The 25,791-nt window shown below is 45.9% G+C and overlaps 2 protein-coding genes across 5 annotated transcripts; both read left to right on the top strand.

Moving 5' to 3' along the window:
• The first annotated feature begins 2,950 nt into the window (after nt 1-2,950).
• On the top strand, nt 2,951-17,637 carry LOC142416073 (uncharacterized). 4 transcript variants are annotated; one of them, XM_075515161.1, is made up of 20 exons: nt 2,951-3,062; nt 3,634-3,963; nt 4,440-4,569; nt 4,732-4,825; nt 5,611-5,761; nt 6,140-6,302; nt 6,816-6,941; nt 8,045-8,107; nt 9,550-9,672; nt 10,015-10,170; nt 10,830-10,883; nt 11,150-11,367; nt 12,196-12,272; nt 12,448-12,558; nt 13,113-13,199; nt 14,050-14,157; nt 14,359-14,480; nt 14,700-14,822; nt 16,280-16,322; nt 16,487-17,637. In XM_075515161.1, the coding sequence occupies exons 2-20, from the start codon at nt 3,858-3,860 to the stop codon at nt 16,562-16,564; spliced, it is 2,133 nt and encodes a 710-aa protein (XP_075371276.1). In that variant the 5' UTR covers nt 2,951-3,062; nt 3,634-3,857; the 3' UTR covers nt 16,565-17,637. The 4 variants fall into 4 exon arrangements, with proteins under 4 accessions (XP_075371276.1, XP_075371279.1, XP_075371278.1 ...); XM_075515163.1 differs by having other exon boundaries at nt 2,968-3,062; nt 3,821-3,963; XM_075515162.1 differs by having other exon boundaries at nt 2,987-3,062; nt 3,733-3,963.
• Nucleotides 17,638-23,891: 6,254 nt separating this feature from the next.
• On the top strand, nt 23,892-25,349 carry GNG13 (G protein subunit gamma 13). Its single transcript, XM_075515355.1, has 2 exons — nt 23,892-23,989; nt 25,244-25,349. The coding sequence occupies exons 1-2, from the start codon at nt 23,892-23,894 to the stop codon at nt 25,347-25,349; spliced, it is 204 nt and encodes a 67-aa protein (XP_075371470.1).
• The last annotated feature ends 442 nt before the right edge of the window (nt 25,350-25,791 follow it).

Genomic DNA, 25,791 nt, shown 5'->3' with positions numbered 1-25,791 from the left:
CACTGAACATCCTTTTTGGGGCCAAACAAGCACAAGAGCCACGACATGAGTCAGCTCCGAGTGCCTGGAAAGACCTGCGGCACCTTGGTTGGGCTCAGCAGACTGGTGGATTAGCACTTGTCCACGTGGAATTGTAGGTTTCAATCCTCAGAGCCTTTTCCAGTCAATTGATCTATCCCAAGCCTTTCATCAGGTACAAATGGGCCTTTGACTTTCAACAGAATGAAGCAGCAGTAAATATAAATGGGACGTGAAAATTTTTTTGAACGGACATTTTAATGGCCTGTTTGCTCCACAGCTCTGCTGTTGCGGTCAGAGAGAAATTCCCCTTGTACTTGAGGAGCTGGTGGATAGAAACCCATTCCTCCAGCCCTCGGCTGTTCATTCCCAGGGAGCAGAAGTCTTCTGCATCTTCAGTTAGTGCCCTGTCCTGGTCCAGACTGCTCCCTGCCAGGCCTCCTGGAAGCACCGATGTGGGTCCAGCCTGGGACCCTTCCATGCGTCTCCCCTGTAAAATAAACCAAGAGCATGGCAGGGCTCTGTGGGGAAATGGTGGGCACAGTCCCAACAGCCGGTAGCAGCCTCACTGATGCATGGCATTGCGTACTCCTTCCTTAACGTTTCACCTGCCAGGCTGCAGCTAATTCTTGTCTATATTCCACTTCTTTATTTTGAGGTTGCCAGATACTCCCAAATATACCCTCGTCTTCTTTATTCCCAAATCTCTACGCCCATTCCAAGCAGCTGACAAACACAACCCCGTGCTGCGCCAAGCCCCAGCAAGCAGCAGTACAGAGTTCCCGCATCCTTCACGCAGAAAGGGGCAGAGGCAAGTGCACGGCAAAGTCTGTGCTGCGAGGTGATGGGGAAGCTGTTGCTCTCGTGCTGAAACATGAGCAGAAGAATCGGTTTGCATTTCCAGGTGTGTTTTGAGACCTTTCTAGCACTTTATGGACCAACTCTTGCTGGCCATTGAAATGGATTGAACGCCAGGCTAATCGCTGGTCCTCCCACTGTGACTGTGGGAGTTCACTGGAAGCTCTTTCTCTTTTTTATTTACTTCACACAGGTCGTGGCTCAGGACGGGGCGTTACGTTTGACTTACGGGCTCAAGGAGCAGGAGAGCTGTCTCTTCACCCCAAGAGCAAAAGACACTGACCTACGAGACAAAGACCATGAAGCAGAAGCCTATGATGTCAGTCCCAGACCTTGAGCTTTGCTAGGTCTGGGCACGAAACCCAACATGGCAGAGCAGACTGAGCTCAGGCGATGTGAAATTTAACCAACATATTTTACACCCACACCACTAAAAATAGGACGCCGACGCCAACTCTTCATCTGGAAAGAGAGGAAACACCAGCGTTGCTGTATTTTGGATGAGGCGCAGCACTGAAGTCCTGACCATATTTAGCCGTAAGATCATCTCGTAGGACTTTGGCATGAGAGTGGAGTTTTAGAAAAATTATTCTGGCCAACCGCCAGTTCTGCCTTTATTATTTCTCCCTGCTATCTCAATACTTCATTTCATCACCTAAATTGCTGTGTTGAGTTACTCGAGGCTGCTAAAATGCTGTCATGCTACAGAGGCAACTATATGAAGGAAATGATGTCTCTACTGAAAGTGCTCCACACAGCTGAAATCAGGCCACCTATTTAGGTGTCGGGTTTAGATTTTTCATTGTAAGCAGAGAAATTTGAAACATTTTGCCCAAATGTGTTGAAAGCTACGAAGACATTAAAGATTATTCATGGAATAACTATTCATTTGCAGGAAGACTTTTTTTTTTTTTTTTTAAACGCATGAATATTTCAGGCAGCGCGTTGCAATGTGTGCAGCCACTTACAGAAAAAGGTGATCGTATTCTGAGTGCTGCTTCAGTAGTTCCTAATCTTAACGATACCAGGAATGCACCTCATTTTTATGATTTAACGGCAGCTTCTGCTTAAGTTCAAATACTTCCTAGATTTTCCTTAACTATTAACTAATTACTAGTAATGAAAAATTCCCTGAGAATTAGTCTTCAAATGCTTCCCTGCCAGGCGCTGTAATAGCTTCACTTTGCTGATAATTTTTAACCACAAATACTACGCTACACTTGTTGCCCTGAACACCAGAAAAACGTCCTTATGTTATTTGCAACTTCCCTGTCCGCTTTTTCCCATAGAAAAAGCGACTACTTTGCCAACAGCATATTAATATATTGCAGCTTTACATCTTCAGCTTTCCATGGTTCAGAATTTCCATTTTTGAGGTACTTTCTGTCCGGCCGGGTCCTGTGTGGAGCTCTGGTACCATCTAGTGTTACTGGGGCCACCCTGAACCTCGGCTGGATGTGGCCTTTTTCCTCGCTGATCTCCTGCTGGGTTTTGCAGTAGGAAAAGCCTGTCGTGACAGAACTCGTGGCGATTAGAGATGACCACACGCAGTAAAACCATTTTCTCCGCCAGCAGCTGCTGTGCTGGCCACGGTGGCTCGGGACAAGCGTGTCCCAGCCTGACTGGAGGGGAAGCAACTCTCCCAGCTGCGGGGAGGCATCTGGGGCCACATTGCCAGGGGTGTGTGCAGGTTGTCACCTGTGGGACCTGGGCCACCGAGAGGCCCCTCAAAAGGCCACAGGAGACGCAGTGGGGCTTCACTGCCACGAGGTGTGGCAGGCGACCTCCCTCGTCCCCTGCTGCAGGGCCTCACACGTCCAGAGGACCCGCAGGACCCTGCACTGATGCTGACTTCCCTCTCGTTCTACAGCCTGTGGAGGATGAAGGGTTTATTTAAACACTGTGGGAGCCGCCCGGAGAGGGACCCGGGCCCTCACCCGCCCCTGCGTCCCGCAGGCGTGAGGCACACAGCCCCTGCCCTCAACAAATATGGCGGCCCCACCGCACCTCTGCCACCCCGCTGCCAGGGCGGAAGTAGCGGGGAGATAGCGTCACCGCGCGGACCCCTTCCGGGGTCGCCGCCTCGGAAGCACTTGTTCGTTCAAAGAGTGGCGGGGTTGAGCGGCTCGTAGGCGGCGGGAGCGGTTCGGGCCCACCGGGACGGTAGCGGGGCTGGGGGTCGTACGGTGAGGGGGAGCGCCCGGGGAGAACGGGCAGGAACTGGGGGGGTGGGTCATGATGGGAGGGGGTGGCGGGGCGAGGGGAAGCAGGCGGAGGGGGGCGGTTGGGTGGGGAGCGGGTCGGGGCCGAGGCCGAGTGGGAGGCGGGGGGAAGGAGGCAGTTGGGGGGCGAGGGGGCTACGTGGGGCTTGGGGAGGGGGAAAACCCGGGTGGTTGGGGGGCTGCTGGGACGGTGGGGGAGGGGAGGGGGCGGGGGGCTGTTGCGTGAGAGCCGAGGGGGGTGGGGGAGGCGGGGTGAGGTGGGGGTGCGCTTGTGGGAGGTTGGGGGGCTGGGAGCGTGGCGGGGGGAGCAGGCGGGTCTGCGCTGGGCATCTCTGGGGCCTCCAGCACGCAGCCTGCAAGGGAGAGCGAAGTTCGTGTGGCTAACGATAGCTGTTACCCTGAGGCAGTTCTTTCAAGGGTGCTCCCACCAAAGGAACGCCATCCAATGTCTCATCCTTTTTTTTTTTCTTCTTTTTTTCCTTTTTTTTTTTTTTTTCTTTTTCTTTTCTCCTGTTCCTACCTCCTTGTTTTTTAGGGTTCTCTCAGCTCTGGATGGAAACTGCAATGTTTTTTGAGCTGCAGGCTGCAGTAAGGGTTGAACGTTTCTGTCCCTAGTGTAACTTGCTCAACACAGATGAAGAGTTTGTGTCTTGAAGAAGTCTTTTTCTTCCCTTCCTGAGGAAAGGACCTTCAAAGTGGGAACTATCCTTGTCTCCTATTAGCTGCCCAGTAGTTCCTTCCATTTGGAGTTCAATAACCATGGGGCCATCGAAAAGAGAAGAGGAAGAGCAGAGCATAATCCTGATCAGCGATGATGAAGCTGAGAGCACGCTTGGGAATTCAGTTCTCTTAGTAGACCCACTGGGTAAGTACTGTGCTCTTGTCATCAGTGAAGTTCTGTGAAGAACTTTTGAAATAAACCGAAGTCAAATGTTATGTGATGTGCTCGAAATGTGTCTTTCTGCAGCTAGGAAAACAAAGTACTTAAAAAATAAATAAAACCAGGAGGAACTGGTTACGTTGTAACTTTGGGGATTTCTTTGACAGCACTAATTACCTTAAAGGATACTGCTGTTCGTTTCAAACTATTACAAACTTAGCTGAGACTGGGCCTTTTCAATGTCGATTGGATCCTTTTTGATTATATTACCTCTGTTTTGATAGTGTGTGGAAGCTTTTTGTGCTAGGCCACTGCACCAGTCTTATTGGCACCATATGGAATCGTAAGAAAATTTGTGCCTTAAGGTGTTTTTAAAAAATAAATGTCAATAGCTGGTGGAATTTTAATCAAGTTGTAGTTACCTTTATAGTGATTTACACTGCATATTCTCTTTTCTTCAGAGAAGTCTGCCCTGGAAGAGGAGAAATCTGAAGAAGTTGTGGATGAGGAATGTGAACTAATGGTTACTTTCTGTAAACAAGCAAAAGTGATGCCTCATGCAAGATATGACTGTACAATGCACCCGTTTGAGTATGTTCAGTGATGTGGAGGTTAATATGGGGGTTTCCTTTTCCACATTTAGTCCATCTTGTCAAGTAACCTTGTTAGCTTTTTAACAGCTGAAAGCAGAAGTAGAGTTGGAGAAGTATGTACTTTGTTTTATAAATAACTTTCTGTTTTTCAACTCTGTAGGCGAATGGAATGCGATACGTGCTCACCCCTTGGGAAAAATGCTGATATTTGTAATCAGTGCTACTGCTACATTTGTGATAAACTGGCTTCTGAGGTAAGAAGAGCTGTAATCAAGAAATGCACAACTTTGAGTAAACTAATTTACTCAACAGTCTTTTTAAAAGAAATCACTCTTAAGCACACTAAAAGAATAAATGATACATGAAATTCGATTATTTTAACTAAATGTTGATATCTGTCTGCTTCACAATCCTACTAAAATGTGATCCCTGTCTGGGTTTATTTCTAGTAGTCCAGCCCATTGCTGGAGTAGACATTCACTTGGTTTAAGCAAATGTACCTCCTGTTTGCTTTAGACGCGCAGTGCATTTCATGGAATCGGATTACTAAATCAGACTTGCTTCTCGCTGCACTAGAGAAATGTCAGACTTTTAGACTGTCCTAACCTAGAGTGAGGGAGTGGGTGAGTTGGTGGAATTGGATGTGTGGGGCTTGTTTGTTTGGGTTTTTCTTAGAATTCAGAAAACTTTGAACTGTGAGCAAAGTTGGGGTAAACATGCAAAGACAGTGCTCTGTTACCAGTTTATACTGGGGAGGGTGCCAGCCCTAAGTGTCTCTGAGGTATTCAGGAATGACAGTGAATTACTATGGGCTTTTTTGGCTTTGGGTTTTTGTTAGCCATGATATCAAGTTATGGCCATATTGGCCTCTTGCCCTGACTGTCAGAATATTTCACTGTAGCTTTGGCTAGGTGTGTAAAGGATGAAATGGCTTGTAGTCTTTCACTCAGAGGAACTAACTTTTGATTTGCTCAACTGGAGAAAGAAGAAAAAAAAAAACCACCAAACCTTTCTCTGTTTTTTGTGTTTTATGAAATAGTGCCAGAATTGGACAACCCCTGCCCTCTGTCACTGCAATGCACACAACAAAAGCAAATTCTGGAAGGACCAACGTGACTTTGCCTTGGCTGGTGTTCTTGTAATGTTCAATTTGGAGCTCACAGATATAGACACAGACCTTCGGCATGGTGGTAGGCGTTATGCTCTCATACTGTCCTCAGAGACCTGTGGCTTGCCGTGGCTACTCAGTCTGTGGCTTGATGGACAGCTTGTCTGGTCCACAACTCTCCTTGTGAAGGCTTGGTGAATTTTTGAGGTAGCAGCTTACCGTTGCTACTCTCTTTCTGGGCCATACGTAGACCAGACACAGGTCTGCAGGTCCAGTTTGTGTACTTTCCTGCTTTTCTCCTTCTGGAATAAGCAAGAAAGCTTTCCTGGCCAGTAAGACTGGGTGCAAGTTACTTGCTAAATATTTTACATGGGGTGCTTATGATTGTCTTTCTTTTAGTTTTGAAAAAATAAAAATAAAAAAATTGCACTAACAGTTTCACATCTGTCTGCTCTCTTAGGAAGTCTTCTAATAAAATTTATCCAGGAACTTTCTGTGGAATATAATAAGTATCTGATTGGAGAAAGAATGCCTCCCACACAACACGAATGCTTTTGCCTCCCAAAATTGCCTCCTGGGCAATGCAATGTCTGCAGATCACGCCACATGGAGGTTGTATACAAGTAAGTGACAACAGAACTCGGCTACTAGCGGTACATACTAGTCAGTGCAGGTTTGATTTCCTTTAGTCAAGTGATAATCAGAATCATGGCACCTGATACAGCAGAAACATAGCTGAGAGAACTTACTTGGCCAGTGAGCTATTAAATTGCACTTGGATGTAGTTTAAACACCCCCTTAAATACATCTTTAATACAACTTTAAATACATCTCTTGTGCTATACTAAGACACTTGATAATATCCCTCATTATTATAACGTGGGAAAGCATAAAAGTGAAGTCTCTATTTTTACTAATTTGTTTTTTAGGATGGGGCTCAGCTTTTACTCGATGGCATGTGCCTCTAAAATGCTTAAAGTAATGGTTGTGCAAATACCTTTTCACTATATTATAGATGCTTTTCAAGGAAAGGCAAGTCAATTTGCTCTCAGACTGTAGAATGGTCATAATTGCCATTTGTTTACAAAGTACATCATTGCAGACACTTTATCTTATAGACTACTTAACTTTCTTAGGTATTCTGGAGTTTTTGCGCTGGTAACAAGATTTTTAAATCAGGCAGAAAGAGAGAGTCCTAAAGCTGCTGCTGTCATGTTTCTGGGAGCAGCTAAAGAGATAGCACTTCATAAAGACCCTGCTTTGTAAGTATCCAGTTCCACATCTAGCGTGTAATCTTCATTTGCTCCTCAAAGGGAGGAGGCTAAGTGAGAGAGTTCTGGTTTCCATTTATTAAGAGTAATGACAGTCTAAAGATCACAGCCCTGGCTGCTGCACAGGGAGAGGAAAACGAGTACACCTAAGGGAGAAATGAGATTGGTTATGAGGAGGAATTCTGGGGAAAAGAGAAGGTTAAAGGTTGGAGGTGAGAGGAAGAAGTTAAGCGGGATTGAGTCATGAGGAGGGGAGATGATTCTCCAACAAGGGGAAGGAATTTGAGATGGGAACTGGAAGGAAGGGAGGGTGTGATGTTCCTTGGGTAATAAGTTTTAGATGCCTCCCGTAAGTCTGGAGGCTGACCTGTCAGCTGGGAGGACTGCGTAATAAGTAAATAAAAACAGAGTTTAAATACTTCAATCTCTTCTACTTGTGCTGTTTGTTTTCTTGTTTATATCATGGGTGTTTCATGCTTGATTACTGTGTAGCTTGAGCAAGGTTGCAGAGCTTTGCTTTGCAAAACCTAAATATTTTGGGGCTTAAATTCAAGGCTTTTTATAAAGGAGGAGTAAACATGGTCTGGGTTGGTTTGACAGGGCAGAAACAGCAGCTCCTCTGCAATTCTTTCTGAGGAACTGTCAAGGTTTGCAAGGAGCAGGCTGGATATACGTTATTTGGGTAGGTCTCTCTTTGTATGCTTATTACGAGTCCCACAGCATTCACTGTAGTTACGTGGGATGTGGTTTGGCCCTCCCGTGGGATGATGATATACAGCCCTTCAGAGGCCCTGTAAAAGCAAAGATGTGCCCATGAGGGTCTAACGCAGCAGGTTAGAAGGTTTGGTACTGCTTTATTCTGCTTGGGTCGGGGGAGAGGTGTGCTTCAGTTGATTACATACTGCTGTAAAACTGTGTTAATTCTAGAAGGTGTTTTACACTTTGAGCTCTTGTTTAGAATAATTTTTCTTAGCATGAGAGCTCCCAATGCTTTTTAAGAAAAAAATGTTTTCTTAAACAGTTGAGTATGGAGAAGGGGAAAAGGCAGGAAAACAAGCCAAACGTTAATTAGTGCTTTTTTCCTCCCCTCTTAGAAGCTGGCAAAACCTTGGTCATACTGCTTCATTAAAGATCGCTGTCCCTTGTCTGTTGCAAAGGTAAGACTTGTCTTATCATACGATGGGATGGCAGTGGGATGGTTGCTGACTGCAAACTTTCTGCTTGCATTTAAAATGCATTTCAAATGACTTCTATTCAAAGGCATAAAGAAAAAAGTGAATGCTTTAGCTCCTAAAAGCCAAAAGTAAATTTGCACAGGTGTGTAATCTCATGGTTCTGTAGCATCAGGAACTCCTTGTCAGGGAACATGACCCCACTGTACTGTCTTAGGCATTGTTTGAGCAGAGCAAGAGTAGCCTGCTGCTGCCTGGGTAGGGCCAGGCAGAAGAATACAAACAATAACGTGCACTGGTCAGCCTAATGAGCAGGGACCTCAGCGTGCTATCAGGTTCTACAGTTGAACGCTACAAATCAGGATTTTTAGAAGCTCTGTTGAATATTAGTTCCTTTCTGTGAAGGACAAGGGCAATACCTGCCTTATTTAGAGCCACATAAACATTCACAAACCCTTCTTTGTTGCCTCAAAGGAGAATAACTCAATGGGGAACTCAAAGCCAAGAAGATGGATTACTTTTCGACTGTAGTCTAGGAGTGTTCTGTGAGGCCAGACCAGAAGGTGGTGTCAGGTAGCTACTTGTGGTTATTAAGCCAAAGAGTAAATAGTGTCTGTTAAAGATCAAAACAGCAGCCTTGTACTCCACTGGGATGGAGTAGTCAGGGATGTAACATAGTAAAGTTCCCCCAGAGGCTGATGAATGAGGACATCTAGCTCACTTGGCTTAATTCAGTTCTCATTTTAGCTTTGTATTTCACCTTTAACCCAAAATTCACTTGCAACAGAAGGTTAATGAATTAAGAATTAACTTTTTTCGGGAGCACTCAAAAACAATTATATATTCTCCCCTCTTATTTGAAACTAGTGACAGGTATAACCTAAATCCTATATCCATTTTCACTTTAAATTACTATTCTTGAATTTTTAAAATTTCTTCCTTTTGCTATTCTTTTAAAGTAATTTTTTTGCCTCCCTCCCCCAGTTTTAAAAGAGTAAACGCTTCTTTGGGTCAGTGTTTTATCTCCAGTTTTCAGTTAAGACAAAAATGGTTTCACTAGCTGTGAAGCTGCCAGGAGCTCGGGTTGATCAGGTTGCTTATTGGGTTCATCATATGTTGCTGCAGCGTTTCTCACATGCTCGCTGGGGATCTTTGTTTTAAAACTTAAGACCACAGAACCTTGGTTTCACTGGTGTTTAAAAATAATAACAAAAGAGCAATACTGTTATTCACTACAAATCCTAAAGCACTAATTTAAATATAGATCCAAACTGTCTGACACTTAACCAGAAAAACCCCCAAACTTCCCTAGAATGGTTTCCCATAGGATTAAAAAAAAAACAACACAACAACTTAATAGTAATTCATCTGATTTTAAGAGATTTTGATTTTTCCTTTTTTTTTTTTTTTTTCTTTTCAAAACATAGGATCACAACACAACTTCAGAGGATGCTGGTGTTGTGTGACTTTCCAAAAAATTTGTATGAAAAATTTGTTAATTTTTTTCAGTCCATCTCACTTCCATGTCACTGTTTTGGCTTCTCAAATAGGTATGTTCTTTGGTTTTTTGTTTACAGAATATATTTTTATACAGTTGCCTGGTTTGAAAACAGCTATATCGAATGGTTCTTTCACTGATAGTGTTAGGTGTGAGCATTTTATAGGAAGATTTCAGTATTGGCTGCTTTGTATTTGTATTTCCTTACAGGAAAAGTTGTTTGATGCTTTGGCTAAGTTGTTGTCCATATAGCTTCCCCCCCCCCCCCCCCGCAGAAGCAAGCTGTAAACCTCAAAATGTTTTATTGGTAAATCTTCACGTTACTCAAGGGAAATAAATTGTGGTGTACAAACAAAACATAGTTAAAAATTACTTTATCTTTTTGTACTTCCAGCTTGAATGTTGTGCCATGGGACCATGTATTACTGACCACTGTTTTAAAAGGGCAGAACATCACTGGTCAAAGAACACAGAAAGGAAGAAAAGTATTTCTGTGGGAAACACTCCCTGTTATAGAGGCTCGAGTGGAGAAATTGGTAGACAAAAAGAAGTAAGATCGGTTTGGTCTTGTTTTGGGTTTTTCATTTTATGAACTCAACTTTTACATTTTGCATGGTATTGACTGCAGCATAGTGTTTTCCTAACATCTGCAGTTTGTGTAATGGGGGAACATACAAAACAAAGACACATTTGAAGCTTTTCATGCCCATTACTTCTTATCAACAAGGCCGGTAGCTTTTTGAAGTTTTTTCAAAGCAGAATCAAGCCCTTTCAACACTTCAGGACCAGGAAAGAATGTTGAAGGGGTAATTTCTTTGTTTCCATAAACCCAGTAGGTTTTAGATGTTGGTGTTTAAAACAAATTCTGTTCATCAAAGGCTGACTAGGTGGAAGACAGCCAAAAAAGCGCATTCTGGTTTCTGGGTCTTCAGAAGTCTGTATTCAGAAGAATACAGTCCACTTAAAGAATTAAATTGAAAGGCAACCTCCTGTTTTATTTTGCCAGAGTACAGAGATAATCTGTGGATAGCTTCTTCGAACTTATTTCCAACAGTCTTTCTGCCAGTTGTATTTCTATCCTATTGTGCAATGTCTCTTGTGTGGGAAGATCTACTGTTTTGCTTCATTAATTGTAGCAGATATTTGATTGACCTGTATATAGGTTTGCACTTCCTTCCTCTTCCTACTCACCCTCTTTTTCCTCCCCAGCTATAAAGAAGTTGTTCGCTACCTGAGAGCTGTGAAATGCAATGATACCAAAGGGTAAATGGCGCTTTTTTTTTTTATTGTTTCTTTGCCTTAAGATTGTGTCCCAGCCTGTGTATCTACAATGTGTAATAAACTGTCAGAATGAAAAGCCGTAGGATTTCGGCAGCTGTTTGCTAAGTGGAAGTAATACTGCATTGCAACTAACTTCTGCCTTATTGGATGTAACTTATTAGTGGTCAAGCATAACCAGATCTATAGATACATATTGTAAAACTTTCATGTTAATGCAAATCAGATATTCATTTCTTCCTCCTTTCCAGGTTAAGGGACCTTCGAGATAAAATCCCATTCTATTTGTGCAAAACTGGAGACTTCCTCGATGCTGCGCATTCGCTGTTGTTTCCCGTCAATAGCCTCGCCTGCTGCACTGCCTGCCGGATAACGCCTTTTCAGTTCGAAGTCTACCTGAAGATGTTCAGAACAGGCAGTGTCCCCACTGGAAAGGATATGCTGGACTCTGGGCCCTGGATTACAGTTGGCAAGTGTGATTTCTTGCTTACATATGTTTAGAACCTTACTTAATTACACCTTTTACTTTTTCATTAAATCTGGTAACATTCTGGGGGACTCTGAACCCAACTATAAATTGTCCAGCCTAAAGCATGGTACATCACACTAGGCAGGAAGAATTCCGTTATATCTGAGCATGAATTTGTTTAGTACACTTCACACAAAATGCTAGTTTTGTCAGCTGTGAAGTTGTTTTGCTGAAAGCAACCTATTAAAACCTCTCTGTTGTAACCTCTCTGTTACATCATGGCGTTACCAATGGCAGTGTGTAACTTAGCGTTATGGTATGTCTTAGCCTTGACCTTGAGAATAAAAGCTTCCTGATGGAAAGGGTTTCACGGTCTGTGTATTACATTCTGTCGTTAGTTCAGCCACTGATAACTGTGATCACCTGTCTTGGTGCGTGCTGCTTGTCAAGGTGTATTCTGAAATGAAAGATCTATTTTGGAGATGTTCAACTACTAGTAGAATTCTTAGACGTGTGAGATACTGATAGCGTGTATCGCACTGTGGTGTGATGTACATAATGAAGACTTTGTTCTGGGTTACCTGCTGCGATGGCTTAGTCTAAATTGTATTCAGTTCTTTGCAGCTTTCCGGAATAGCATTTTACAGTTGATGTTGGTTTTCTATTCAGAACCTACAAAAAATTGTAAAATAGCTGTAGGCACTTATTTGTCTCTTTTTGTTAGGTTTCTGCAGAAACACATCTGTAACTAAGTTAGTATCTTGTTTGTGTTCACACTACAGTTATTCAGGGAATATAAAATATCTTTTGGATTTTTTCTTCTTGCAGGGTCTCCCTTGAAAGATGGTGTTCTAATTAAGCAGGCGCTCAAGCTCCTTTACAGCAATGTGTCACTATACAGGAATGTGAGTCTATTAAAACTGTGTTTCCATGGCCCATCGAGTGTTTCTGTATATTACCTGTTTTGTGCAGTTACTTCTCTAACGCAAGGATTTACTATCAGAACCCTTTACTCTCTGACTATTTCACACCTCCGTGAACGGATTTGACTTTGTAAACAAATGTTCTGCTGTGTTTCAGCCTAAATGCTGGAGTTCCCTCATCATGATTTTGGGTAGTAGCAGTTTGCTGGAGAAAAGTGGGCACCTACATCCCCTATCCCTGAAAGAGCCACCGCTTGACTTCCAGAAGGTAACTGAAGCAATACTGTGAAATGAGAGAGTCTGTTGTCTTGGTTTTATACAAGACTTCATTTGATGTGGGCATTGGCTCGTTCTTCTAAATACTAAGGTTAACTTTGCAGTGGTAGGTGCCAAATGTAACACTTTGCAGAATGTTGTGATTCAGGAGTGTTAAACACGACAGTAAACACATTAAATCTGCTTGCAGCTCAATGCGTAATACTGATTCTGTATCTTTTAATGTTGAGATGGATCAGATAACAAAATGGATAGGAAAGCAGTTTAAGAAAAATGTGTTCGGGTAGTCCTAAAGAGTCAGTATCTGGGTATTTTCTTCATGAGAACAGAAATAACTGTCTCCTAAGCATAGTAGGTTAAAATGAAGAGGTTATGTGATTTGGTTTGGTTAGTGCTGTAGAGCCTCAGCTTTCCTTGTCAACCTCACCTGTAAAAATGCTGAAAAAATAAGTTAAAGTACATTAAAGAACCATCTTGGGCACTGTTTGTTTGTGGTGTGTCTGGACACCCTTCCTCTTTACTTGTGACTCATTACTTCTGTTGCAGGGAGTGCTCGCTGCCAGTGGTGGCCTTTTGGAGGAACTGAAGGCAAAAATTAATGTTTCTTTACCACCTGCTATTTTCTCTCCTCATGTAAGTGTGCACATGGCAATAAGGAAATTTACCATTTGTTTTATTGTGCTTGAAGATACAGTAGTATTAAAAACAGTTGGATTATTATGAAAAGCTTTTAAGAGGGGGCTTGAAGATTTTTTTTTTGGGGGGTGGTAGTCAGCATAAGACTCTTCTTAGCACAGTCTAAAGGCTAGAGCAGATATCTGAAGGTAGGAAAACTATTAGGGTCTGTTCTGGTCTGACACCGTCTTCAACCTAGGAAAAGTCTTACTTCATCACTGTCCAAATTTATGCATTTTTAAAGTGGAAGTGTTGGTAATAATGGATTCTGTCTGAACTTCTCACAGGGTAATCTTGTGGTGTTTGATTCAAACTGGAGACTGTCCTTTGAGACTTGACACAGTGTGTTTGTCTCAAAACTCAGAATAGCCCAGAATTTCTAGACTTGTTTTGAATGATGGTTTCAAGTGTAGTGGAACACCTTTAAAGATGGGCTGAAATGTATTCTTTATTAAATACAGTCAATACATCTAAGGAACTATCTTATTCTTTTACTTCTTTTGAGGAAATCACATTTAGCTTACTCTCCAAATATGTGACTACTGGGCCAGAATTTTTTTTTCCCATTAATTCTACTTCTGCTTCTGTGACAGTGTGAGACTTCATGTTTCTGTGAGGACTTTGAGAGCACCAGGTGAAACATGCTATGTAAATAACGTACCTGTTCTATTCCCCCTTCTTTTGGTCTTTGAGATTCTTGTGGATGTCGTGTCTGACATCCAACCTGTCTGACTGGATACGACACACAAGTAGTGGGAAAGTGGGCTTTTAAATATATGTCTCTTCTTGTTGATATCTCTTCCTGTAGTTGCACCATGAGGCTTGTCTTATTCTCGCAGTGCAAGCAGTACAACAGATGCTTTTTTGTGATCTTCCATACTTGACTTCCTTCTTAGAGATAGCCCTGGCTTTTGGGGTGAGTCCTAGATACTGATTTCTGTTCTAAGAGATTAAAGCAAATGATATTTAAAATCCGTGTAAGACCAACTTGGAGATTTTAGACAAATTTAACTTGGTTTTGTTCCCCTTTAGCTTTGCTGACCTTTAATTTATTCTGTTTTTTAAGAAATGATTGGCAATTAGGTTAAATCACTGGTCTTATTTTGTCTCTTCCTAGAATAACTTTTGGGCTCTGAGGCTGTTATTGGACCATCTTTCCTATGAAGAACATGTTCTCCATGGCACTGTCAACCTGATTTTGAGAGATCTAAATCGTCAGAAAGCAACAATGCTAAAACTGTGAGTAAACCCTTGCTCCCTGAAGCCTGTCTGTTTATGGAAACAGCAAGAGCAGTCCTGCAGCAGTAACGTTTAGCAGAGATGTAATCCTTAGCTCTTTGAAACTAGCCAGCCCAGTGCTTTGGGCAAGTCAAGAATGCAAATAAGATGCTAGGAATCAATAGGAAAGTTGTTTCTGTTGAACAGCTGTATTCTGTTTTCTGGTTTTGCATTGCTTAGGTGGCAAAACCTTGGTCCCCAGTACGTGGGTGAATTCCTTTGCCTGTTCTTGACATGCAGACATAAGAAGATGCAATCCATTGGCCTGTTCACTCTGAATATTATTACAGAGAACCTGCATATGTAAGTGTGAATCTTCATCGTAGCCAAACAGAAAATCATTTTGTTGCAACACTGATGGTAGTTTTCTCTTAATTAACAGTCTTAACTCACAACTCATCCTTGTTTTTTATTCTTCCCTGTTATTAGCAGTGGTAAACATACTGAACACGATGTTTTGGGTAGATTTGAAATTGTTCTATGTTACCTGTTGCAACCAAATGGCCTTCTCGCTTCCCAGTGCCCAGTGTTATGAAAACCATGTTATTTGCTCTTGGCAACCCTGACCAGTCATCAAGATTACACATGGTACAGTCTACTTCTATTATTTAAGTATCATTGTCATCAACAACCACCAAAGACCTTAATTAGGACTTACAGCAAAGTAGTTACTGGACTCTAAGGAGGCATAATACTGCATAAAACTTTATTTAGAGAAAATAGTTGAAAGTAGCTCAAAATGTATATTATTGTGTATCTACAAGAATACAATGTCAGATGACAGTGAACAGATGTCAACGTTTCTTTTAATCTTGTAAGAAATGCTTCAGATGGTGGTGAGGGAGTAGATGCCCACCAGGAACTAAAGATTCAGGAACATATGTGCACTGTAATGCAAACTGAGGACAGCATTAAGTTTGTGCCTGTCATTCTTATACTCTTTTTAAAAGAAGAGACACCACTTGCTCTGCACAGCGCAAAGCTTCAGTGGGTGGGGAAAACAGAGCTGTGAAAAAGTCCGAGTAGTTTGTTTAGGTTACACATTATAATAAAACACTGATGTGTCACTTTTGAAACCACTAGCTGGTGATAAGTATAATCCTTGCTCTCCTGTGTTATGCAGTAAAGCATTATAGGCTTTAGAGTGATAGACTTCAATACATCGACGTAATAGTTTTAAAATGAATTGACTCTGTGGTTGTAGACCGGAAGGCAGAGTAATTGCCTGCTCTGGCACTTTTAATTTACACATAGGTGATGGCAGCGGAGTAATGTTGAGAATTCACTTCTTAGTAGCTGTCTTAAGTGGAAAGCATGAACGTGTAAGTTGACCTTCTTTGTGAAAGGCTTCTGTCTGGTTTTTATTTCCAGCCTTTGCTGTGTGTAGCTGAGAAAATAAAACACTTAATTTCATTCAGCTGTGTATGAGCTAAGCTGTATTTAACAAATTTGCAATTCCATTAATTGTCTTTTTTTGTTTTGTGAGGCTTTACAGTATGCTCTAGCAGTAACCCAAGAGAATCGGGTGAAATCCTGTTTCTTATGGTCTATCTTTGTCTTAATTATTTTACATCTGATGCTGAAATCATCTCCGTTTGGAAGTTGAAGTGAATTGTTTGATTAGCCTTCTTGTAAAGCTTTGATCAATGCAAAACTCCAGAGTGGCTGAAACTGGGGGCAGGTGTGTCCCTATGAGAAAATGGATTCAGAATCTGTGTCCCTATGAGAAAATGGATTCAGAACCTATATCTGTTTTTCAGGTGTCCGTGGGCAAAGCATCTTTGCAACTTCTTTCACAATGCAGTGAGTATCTCTGTATTTTAGAATTTAACAACAAAGCGTATCAATATTTAAATATATCATTTGATATATCATGTGTCAAATATATCATATGTCAATGTCATTTATTATAACCTTATTATAAAAATTACTGAAGTATACTAACTAATTTTTTTTTCTCTGCCCAGGGATTAAGGCACCTGCCCCTTGGCACCGCAGCTCATCACGAAGTCTCGAAGTTCATAAACATTTTTGAAAAACTGTAATTTGGCAAAATCGTCGGGAATATTTTCCAATTTGTCTTAATCTGAGAAATCTCTTCCTGGATTCCCTTGCGTTCTGCTTTGGTTGTCATCTCCAAAAACATTCAGCTAAAAACTGACTCCAGACAAATCCAAAACTGAAATCCTAGGTTAAGATGGTGAACAGTGGCTGTATATCAGCAGACGTGTTTTGGAAATTTCCTTTCTTGCAGGTCCAGGTATTAAGCAGTTGTTTAACGAGGTAGCAGGTTTAAGTTTTTAAAAAGCCAGACTACAGAGAGATGCTGAGCGGGGGGAACGAGGGGAGAGAAACATGGATGAAGTAGAAAGCACCGCAAGTCTTTCCTTCTGTTGTGTTGCACAGACGTGCTGTGGGCGAGATGTCTGCAGCAGAAGAACTGCTGAGAGAGCAAGAGTTTAAAAAAGGAAAACGGCCTCTCCACAGGTGTACGCAGCATGCATCGAAATGCGGTTTGCACGCCCTCTTTTATTTAGTGTATAATTATAAAAAAATTAACCACTCTTGAGGCTGAAGGACATTAACTGAAGCTTTCTTACTTGCTGAATCTGGTTAGATTCAAGAAGGCCTGATGCAGTAAATAGCTTGTTTTATTTGATAAATAAAAAAAAAATTAATTGTTTCCAAAAATTTGTTTGTTTGAATAATTAAAAAAAAAATCTAGTTTTCAGGGTTTTCCAGTTGCAGGGCTTTGTTTTTATGTTCTACGGTAGGTGACTGTTAGACAGGTGCTGATGGCTCTCTGCGTTTCCCAAATCCTTATTATAGTGGTAAGTTTAAGAGTTAACTTTTCAACTGTGGAGGTAGAAATAGAGAAATATTTCTAGCCTGGTTTATACTCTTCTTTGCCCTGCTATGATACCTGTCTGCTTTGGCAGTCGGGAATAAAATCTTAATGTGATGACTGTATTTTGCACATTTAAGGCTTTTAGTGGCTTTTGCAGCTTTTGTTACCCTAAATAAGCTACGCTGTTATTCAAGCTTTCTACAAAAGTGTACATGTATCTAAATCAACACAATGTTAAGTAAAACTCTAGAAACTTTGTTGTTATGTTGTTGGTTCTGTGTGGGGTTTTTGGTGGGTTTTTTTTGTTTTTTTTTTGGTTTTTTGTTTTTTTTTAAAACAGTTGCTGTACCTTTATCTCATGCTGTTCAAGTTCAGCCAGGACAAGCAGAGGTCAGTGAAGTCCCCTGATACTTGGAACCTGGTTCTGCTGACTGGCAGGGCTGGCCATGTGCTGTCTCATTCTGGTCTGTGCTACTAAAGATGCACTGTGGTGTTTCACCCCAGTTTCCAAGAGACGTGTTTCTTGCGTGTTCCTAATAATATGATCTTTCTCACCTCATCTACCTGAGCAGTAGAAGGTCCCTGTTCCTATTACGGGTGAGGAGGAGGGAGGCTGCAAACACTCCTCTTCTTCGTAGGCGCTGTATCTATGTTCTCTGCTTTGCCCTGCTGTAGAAGCTTTCCTTTCTCCCCCTGCAGCCTGGCCTGTAACGCTCTCTGGGTGCTCTCCCAGTCATGCAGAGACGTTGGGCAGCCGACTGCCCTGAAACCTCCTGCTCTCTCTTGTTCATCCCCGAGCATGCTAACATAGGGTGTTATATTGTGCTTTTTCACTTGGCTGTGGGTGTAAAGATAACGGCAAAACCAAGTAAGCCCCGATATCAGACTGGACTTGATCTGGGTGTAGTGTTTGGGGCGCTGTGTGGGAATGGGCGCAGGAGGGAGAGGGTGTTTTGTTACCCCTTTGAGCCTGGATTTACCATCACAAGGAAAGGCTAGGAACTGCTTATTTACTGTAAGTAAATAGTGTATCTATTCATTATTTATCTGATTTTAATGAATTATAGCAGCCCTTATAGTGAGGATTGTACTATAGATAATGACATAATACTATAATACTATAGATAATGACTCTGCACTTGACTTTGAACAGGGGTTGGATAGGTATAGTCATTACAGTCAACCACAGCAGAAAACATCTTCCCCCTACCCTGAGACTATGACTTGTATAACCCCAAAGGTAAATTGAAGGCTAATCCTCATCTGCTTTGCTCCAGGTACAACTGAGAGGCCCAGAGCTCATTAACAATTGAAATGCATCGTTTGGAGAGGAAAATGGGCACCTAGAGCTGTCTCAGCCAAATATTGTATTTTAGCAAACAGAACTCTGCAGTTTTAGCAACTGTGTGTACAGCTGATACTGCCAAACAATAAATAGAACATTTGCAAGTAAGTGCCTGTATCGAAAGTAAAATTTCATCTGAAAATAGTGAAACTTTCTTACGTTCTTAATGTCTGGCATGGGAATAACCAGGAGCATAATGTACCTGCGGGCCAAGGGGCTGCTTGGCTGTGGTCAGCAGTTAGCAGCCCTCTTCTGAGTATGTGCATCACCATTGATTATGGATAGGGTTTCTGAAGTACATTGCTAATAAACTAATCGTTTACAGGCCCGAGGGGCGAGTTCGCAGTGTAATATTTAAGAACAAACAAACCACCCCCTCTGCCTTGTGCTGCCAGTAAAGCGCTGTGGCTCTTCCACCTCTGCTCAAGGGGGGAACGGTGATGCACAGCCTGACAGGCTACGCTTGGACAAGGAGGCTGAGATCTTTCTGGAGCCGAAGAGAGATGTTGAAGGGCAGTTTTACTGTCTCAATGATGTGGGCGATGGTGGATTTGTACAGGAAAAGTGTCAGTGAGCAAGTTCATAGCCACAGCAGCAGCGGAGCTGGGGGGGATGCACAGGGCCACCCCCAAACACACTGCCCCTGCCTGCGTTACGCTTCCCCACCTCGTCTGCCGCGTGGGCTGGGAGAGTGCTGGTACCATTTCTACCAAGGACACTAATTAACCTGCTAAATGAGTTTATCCCTTTAGAGTGTGCACCTGAGAACAGAGTTATCTAAAATACCATCCCAAAGAGAGCCATAATTAGCAGCTGGCACTGAGGGCAGACCCCGTGCTTCCCAGGGGTGGCTTTGCGAGGTGGGGGGGCTGTCGGCTCGTGGCTGGTGCGGACCCCCGCCCCCAGACACCATCCCTGCGTCGTGCTCAGCGTAGCAGCAGGCTGCGTTTGTCACACACAGCATCCCCTTCCCTGCCCGCGGGCCAGCTCCTGCGGGCAGAGTTCCTCTCCCCCCGCCTAAATAACGTGGGGCCAGCAATAAGGAAGGGGATGCAAGTCATTGCACGGCTACCCTGGGACACAAAGGACTCCTCCAGCTGCCTGCCAGGCCAAAAATACTCAGTTTTAATAACTGGACTAAGCGAAGTAAAAAACCAGCTTGTTGCTGGCTGCCAGATTAACAGATGGCTACGATCATTAATATTGCAAAACTTCAGGAGTTCATAATTCTTTAATCTACAAAGCCGGTGGGGGTAGCTAATGCGGGCCCTGCAATCTGCCGTGCTGGGGGCTGCCGCCCGCCCGCCCACTGTGGCCGGATCCGTCCCAGGCCCCCCGAGGGCTGGGCAGACGCTGCCCTGGTCCTGCCTGCTTGGCCGAGACGGGGCTCCCTGCCTGCAACAGGGGAGCCCGGCACCGGCGGATGCTGCCTGCAGGAGGGATGAGCTTGATGAACCCCCGGACTTCGGGCTGGTGTCGATAGTGGCTCCTAAATCCGCTGGGCTCTGCCCCATACCTGCCAGCCCCGCTCAGCCCTCGCTGCCATCAGACCCCGGAAAAATCCACGGAAATCCAATAACCCATCTCCAGTGTCATTTTATCGTTAAAGCCAAGCCTTTCCCATATTTGTTTGGAGGCAGCGCGGGGAGATTACGATTGATGTCAACAGCCAGATAATCTGCGGTTCGGTATCGCTGACCTCGTTAATAGGCACCGGCAGCGTTTGGAGCACGGGGAGCGTGCCCCGAGCCGCAGCCGCCCCAAAGGAGCCCCGCGCCATGCGGCTGTTTGAACCAAGAAAAGCCCAGCATTGGTGTGGCAATAAAAAAATATATATTTATTATTTCTTTTGGGTGAAAAACCTCGTGCCACGGCTGCAGCGGGCTCAGGGTCTGGCCCCAAACAGCTCCATCGATCCCTGGCCAAGCCCCAGACTCCAGCATCCTCTCGCAGCAGGACGAGGGCCGGCGGCTCCATGAGGCTGCTGGGAGGCTCTTACGGCCATCGATCGCCCGCGGAGGCCGAGGGCTGGCAGGGGAGCCCCGCTCGGCCCCGGCCCCACGCTCATCGCCCGCCTGCTCTCGGCGCGTTCTCGGGGCAGAGGCCGGTGTGGCTGCTCCTTCGCCCAAGCCGGTGTCACAGGGCATCAGCCTCCTGCTCGCTGGAAATATATGTATCTTTTTTATATATATATATATAAAAATACACACACACACATATATATACACATATATATATGTATTATACATACATATATAAAAAATACATATATATATGTATGGGGGTTTATATATATATATGTATGTATGTATTTTTATATATGTGTGTGTGTATATATGTGTGTATATATATATTTTATATATTATATATATTATATATATGTATATATTTTATATATGTGTGCTTATATGTGTGCGTATATATATTTTTATATTTTTTATATCTATATATACACACATACATATAGGTTTTATGTGTGTGTGTGTGTATATATCATATTTATGTACATTACATAATATATTGTTTATAATATGTATGACATCTAAATATGATATAAATTATACCTTATATCTACATACAAGCATACATATAATATGAATATATATTTTCCACTGTCATACATACTGTGTGCATATATGCATATATATATATGTGTGTGTGTGTGTGTATGTGTAAACGTGTGTGTGTGTATATGTGCACGCACACAAACTCTCTTGCTCTCTCAGGTTTTTTTTTCTGTGTGTGTGTATATATACACACACTATCATATCATATATGTATGTGTATATATACATATACATATATATATGTGTGTGTGTGTGTGTATATGTACACAGCCACACACCCCTATATTTCACCTCGGTTCCCTGCCTGCCCAGGGCACCGCAGGGGCTTTGCTCCCTGGGCGCGAGCCGAGGCTCCGGGGGCTGGGGGGGCCCTGCCTTGGGCTCCGCTCCCGGGGGCGGCACGGGCCACGGGCGGGGGAAGCAGGGGCTCTGCGGGCAGCAGCGGGGTAGTTTTTCTTTGTGCAAACCTTGCTTTGGTTGTTTGGTTGGGTTTTTTTGGTTTTGTTTTTTTTTTTTTTTTTTTTTTTTAAGCAGCAAAGCTTACCTGAAGTGGTTTGGGTTTTTTATTTGGTTGTTTAATGAAGGGTAGGAGGTGGTGTTCTGGATTTTTTTTTTTTTGGGGGGGGGGGGGTGTATTTTTTTTTTCCCTCCCTCACTTCTTTGTGTTTTTTGCTTTTGCATCAATTATGTTGCCTTTAATCTGCTAACAACTATTAGTGGGCTTTTTCCCCTCCCTGTAAGTAAGTAAGTCACACATTATTATTTTTTAATGTTGTTGCCCTTTTCCCCTTGTGCTGACCCTGCCCCTTCACCCGCCATATGTTTAGTCTCCAACTGCTCACTTTTTGCATTCCCCCCCCAACCCCTCCCCAGGTGCACCCCCGGTGCCCCCTGCCCCCGGCTCCACCAGCACCAGGGAAGCGGGAGGAAACACAAAAATCCCGGGGCAGCACAGTGGGAGCAGCTGGGGGAAAGCCATGGGGCGGCTGGCTTTCGCGGGGATGCAGGCAGGGATGCAGGCAGGGATGCAGGCAGGAGCAAGGGCCTCCCTGGGGTGCCGCTGTGTCCCACCACACGTTACCCCCCTCCTCCTCGGGCCCCTTTTGTCCTGCAGGGCTACAGGGGAGGCCGGGGTAACCCCGTTTCGGCAGCTCGGCCGCTGGGTACCAGGATGCTGCCTCCATCCCGGGCGCTCACGTTCAGCGGAGCCAAATCCCCCGGGAGCAGCGGGGGGGAGGACGCTCCCATTATCCGGCTCCTGCCGTGTTGGAGGCAGCTGGACCGGCCGTGCATTAATAGATTACACAGAGGATTTGGGCTCGCCGACAGCGAGGAGAGCGCTCGCGGGAGGCAGCGCGGGCAAGGCCAGGGCGGCTTGGCGAGCCGGCGGGGACGGACGCAGCTCCCGCTCCCCACTAACACCTTTTCCAGCTGAGGTAGGTGGAAGGCTCGGCCACGGCGCTGGGATGCTGCTGGGATGGCTGGAGCGGGGATGGGGATGCTGGTCCCCATCTGCCTCCGGAAGAGCCGCCGGCAGGGACCGGGAGCCCTGGGGAGGCCGGACCGCAGGAGCCGGGGATGCTGGGCTCTGGGTGCTTGCCCTCCTCCCATGCCTGGCTATTTTTCCGGGGGATGCTCTGCAGAGAAGCCGGGCTGGGGCAGCCCATGCAGCTGCCGAGCTGTGCCGGTGCGTGGCTGCATTCGAGCTGTGCCGGTGCGTGGCTGGATTTCGTGCCCAGCATGCAGCACCCTTGCCTGCCCCTGCACTGGGGGCTGCAGCCTGGTCTGGGGTGCGGGACGGGGAGCGTGGGTGTCCCTGGGGTTCAGCTGCCCCGGGTGCTGCCCTGACCCTCTGCGTGAGGGTCTGGGGTCACGGCCGGCCACAGGCAGGGGAAGGTCCCCTTGTGCCACCGATTCTTGGGGTGGGACAGGGAGCCAGGTGCTTGCAGAAGATCTCATGCGACTACATTCACAGCTCGTGACCCATCAGCTGCTGTGCCTCAGTTTCCCTATCATGCATGTCCCTACCATTAGCCAGCACCCAGGGCCACTGCTGCGGGGCGGTCTTGCTCCCCAGATCAGAGGTGATCGTCCACGCGAGCTGTTTCCAGGGCTGCGTACACAGCCAGGAGGATGCCCAAAACCCTTCCTGGCCCCGCTCGGGGCCGCGGCCGGGCAGGAGAAGGACAGACACACACTCCCCCCTTCCCCAAATAGCCTCCAGTTGCTATTTGCCACTCTCCACCCCAAGCAATACTACCATCCAAATTGCAGTCAAATCTGGCCGGGTCCTCGGGTTTTGCATGTGCCCACGGACACGGCATGGCTACAAGAGGGCAGCGCCAGGCACCCGCCCCGTGCCAGGCTGGCCGTGCACCCCGCAGGTAAGCGCAGCTTTTGCCTTACGAAAACAACCCCGAAAGCTCCCGGAGCCACGGGCTGCTCCACCATGGGGCTGGAAACCACCCCCGGAGCGCGGCAGGGTGCTGTCCCCATCTTGGGGGACCCCGCTTTGGGTGGTGCAGAGCTGTGGGGGGCCGGGGCAGGATGCGGCCGTGGGAAACGGCACCAATGTCCTCGTTTGCAGCCCCGCAGAGCCCCCGGCTGCCACCATGGACGAGTGGGACCTCCCGCAGTGGAAGAAGGAGGTGGAAAGCCTGAAGTACCAGCTGGCCTACAAGCGGGAGATGTCCTCCAAGACAATACCCGAGTGAGTGGGTGCCCACCCTCCCCTCCCTTCCCCCCCCGTGCCCCCAGTCCGGCCCGGCAGTGGGACACGGCTTTGCACAGCCAGGAGCGGAGTCCAGCTCTTCTCCACCCCCACGGCCAGCACCAACCTCCCCCTCCAAAGCACCTGGGGGGTCCCAAAACAAGGCGGGTTTAGAGGTTTTTAGTCCCCTGACAGTTCTTCAAGCCCTCCAAGCCCCAGTGCCGGTGCCCGCAAAGCCCCCGTACCCCTTTCCGCAAATCCCCCCTGTGCCGGCTCCTTTCCAGCTGCCCAAGCTCTGGTGGTGGCCGGGACGTGGCAGCAGCCGTGGGACCCCCTGACACCCGGGTGCCCCCCCGGGACCCCCCAACTGTCCCAGTTCAACCAGATGAGTGTGCAGACCCCCCCTGGCAGAGCTCAAAAGACTTAAACCTGGAAACAGAGTCATGGAAAGGTATTCCCCTCCCCGGTTTGTACATCCTGCTCCTCACCGCAGAGGGGCTTGGGACAGCCCCCCCAGTTAACCCAGCCTGTGGCCCCATCGCTCGCTGGCTCTTAGAAGGGGGAGCAGAAAAAGAGCAACTTCAGCAAAGAAGTTTTTAAAACACAACGCAAAGGCCATCCCCACGCCAGCAGCACACGGGCAGCTACAGACGCTGGGGGCAAAAGGCTTGTTATAAATTTGTTTTGTGCTCAGCTCCCCCATCCCAAAACCTGGTGGGTGCACGGGGGCTCAGGTACTGGTACAGCTCATGCACCAGTACAGCTCATGCACTGGTACAGCTCATGCACGGGGGCTCATGCACCAGTACAGCTCAGGCATGGGGGCTCAGGCACCAGTACAGCTCATGCACCAGTACAGCTCATGCATGGGGGCTCAGGCACCAGTACAGCTCATGCACCGGTACAGCTCATGCACGGGGGCTCATGCACCGGTACAGCTCATGCACCGGTACAGCTCATGCACTGGTACAGCTCATGCACCAGTACAGCTCATGCACCGGTACAGCTCATGCACGCTGCCACCAGCGCAGGGTGCCCCCCGACATCCCGGCCTGCCAGAGCAGGGTGCACCCCAGCTCACTGCCCACCAGAGCAGGATTTACCCCGGGCACTGCAGCCCCCCCAGCTCAGACACGGCCGCCCAGCCCCTGCCCCGCGTCCCTCGCCCGGCGACACGTTCACAGACTGCTTCGGTGCAAGGCAAACCCGCTCGGGGCAGGGTCTGTGCCCACCCCTCCGCTCCCCTCTCCGCAGGTTTGTGAAGTGGATCGAGGACGGCATTCCAGAAGATCCCTTCTTGAACCCGGAGCTGATGAAAAACAACCCCTGGGTGGAGAAAGGCAAATGCACCATCCTCTGAGGGGGCGGCCCCCCGCCCGCCCCGGCTCCCACCGCCCCTCGCTCCCCCACACTGAATGTACACTTTTTTATTAGCTAGCTTCCTAATATGACTACCTGAACAAAAACCCTACCCTCATCTTGTCTTATTATTTTTAGTAATAGAAGTGTTTCTTTTTTATTCGGGGGGGAAGGGGAAAACTCAGGGGGTGGGCAGCGGGGGGGCCCAGGAGCAGCAAAGGTTTCTGCTGGGTTAGGCTGCCGTTGCCAGTCGCAGACCTCCACTCTCCTCTGCCGCCGTTGCCGTCGAGGGGGCAGAGGTTTGAACTGGTAAAGGAAGACAACTTTTTATAAAACATTTTCAGCGATTTTAAATATTCTTTTGTATATTGTAGGATATAATTTTGCAGCAAAACAGGCAAAATATGACAACTAAGGGTTTATAAACAAAATAAACAGAACAA

The sequence above is a fragment of the Mycteria americana genome, chromosome 12 (genome assembly GCF_035582795.1).
Source record: "Mycteria americana isolate JAX WOST 10 ecotype Jacksonville Zoo and Gardens chromosome 12, USCA_MyAme_1.0, whole genome shotgun sequence".
Classification (NCBI taxonomy): domain Eukaryota; kingdom Metazoa; phylum Chordata; class Aves; order Ciconiiformes; family Ciconiidae; genus Mycteria; species Mycteria americana.
This window is presented reverse-complemented; position numbering and strand designations above follow the sequence as displayed.

Coding starts and splice junctions, on each gene's coding strand:
- GNG13 (XM_075515355.1), top strand. CDS start 23,892: ATGGACGAGTGGGACCTCCCGCAGTGGAAGAAGGAGGTGGAAAGCCTG. Junction 23,990..25,243: donor TCCTCCAAGACAATACCCGA/GTGAGTGGGTGC, acceptor CCCTCTCCGCAG/GTTTGTGAAGTGGATCGAGG.
- LOC142416073 (XM_075515161.1), top strand. CDS start 3,858: ATGGGGCCATCGAAAAGAGAAGAGGAAGAGCAGAGCATAATCCTGATC. Junction 3,964..4,439: donor TCTCTTAGTAGACCCACTGG/GTAAGTACTGTG, acceptor TCTTTTCTTCAG/AGAAGTCTGCCCTGGAAGAG. Junction 16,323..16,486: donor GCAACTTCTTTCACAATGCA/GTGAGTATCTCT, acceptor TTCTCTGCCCAG/GGATTAAGGCACCTGCCCCT.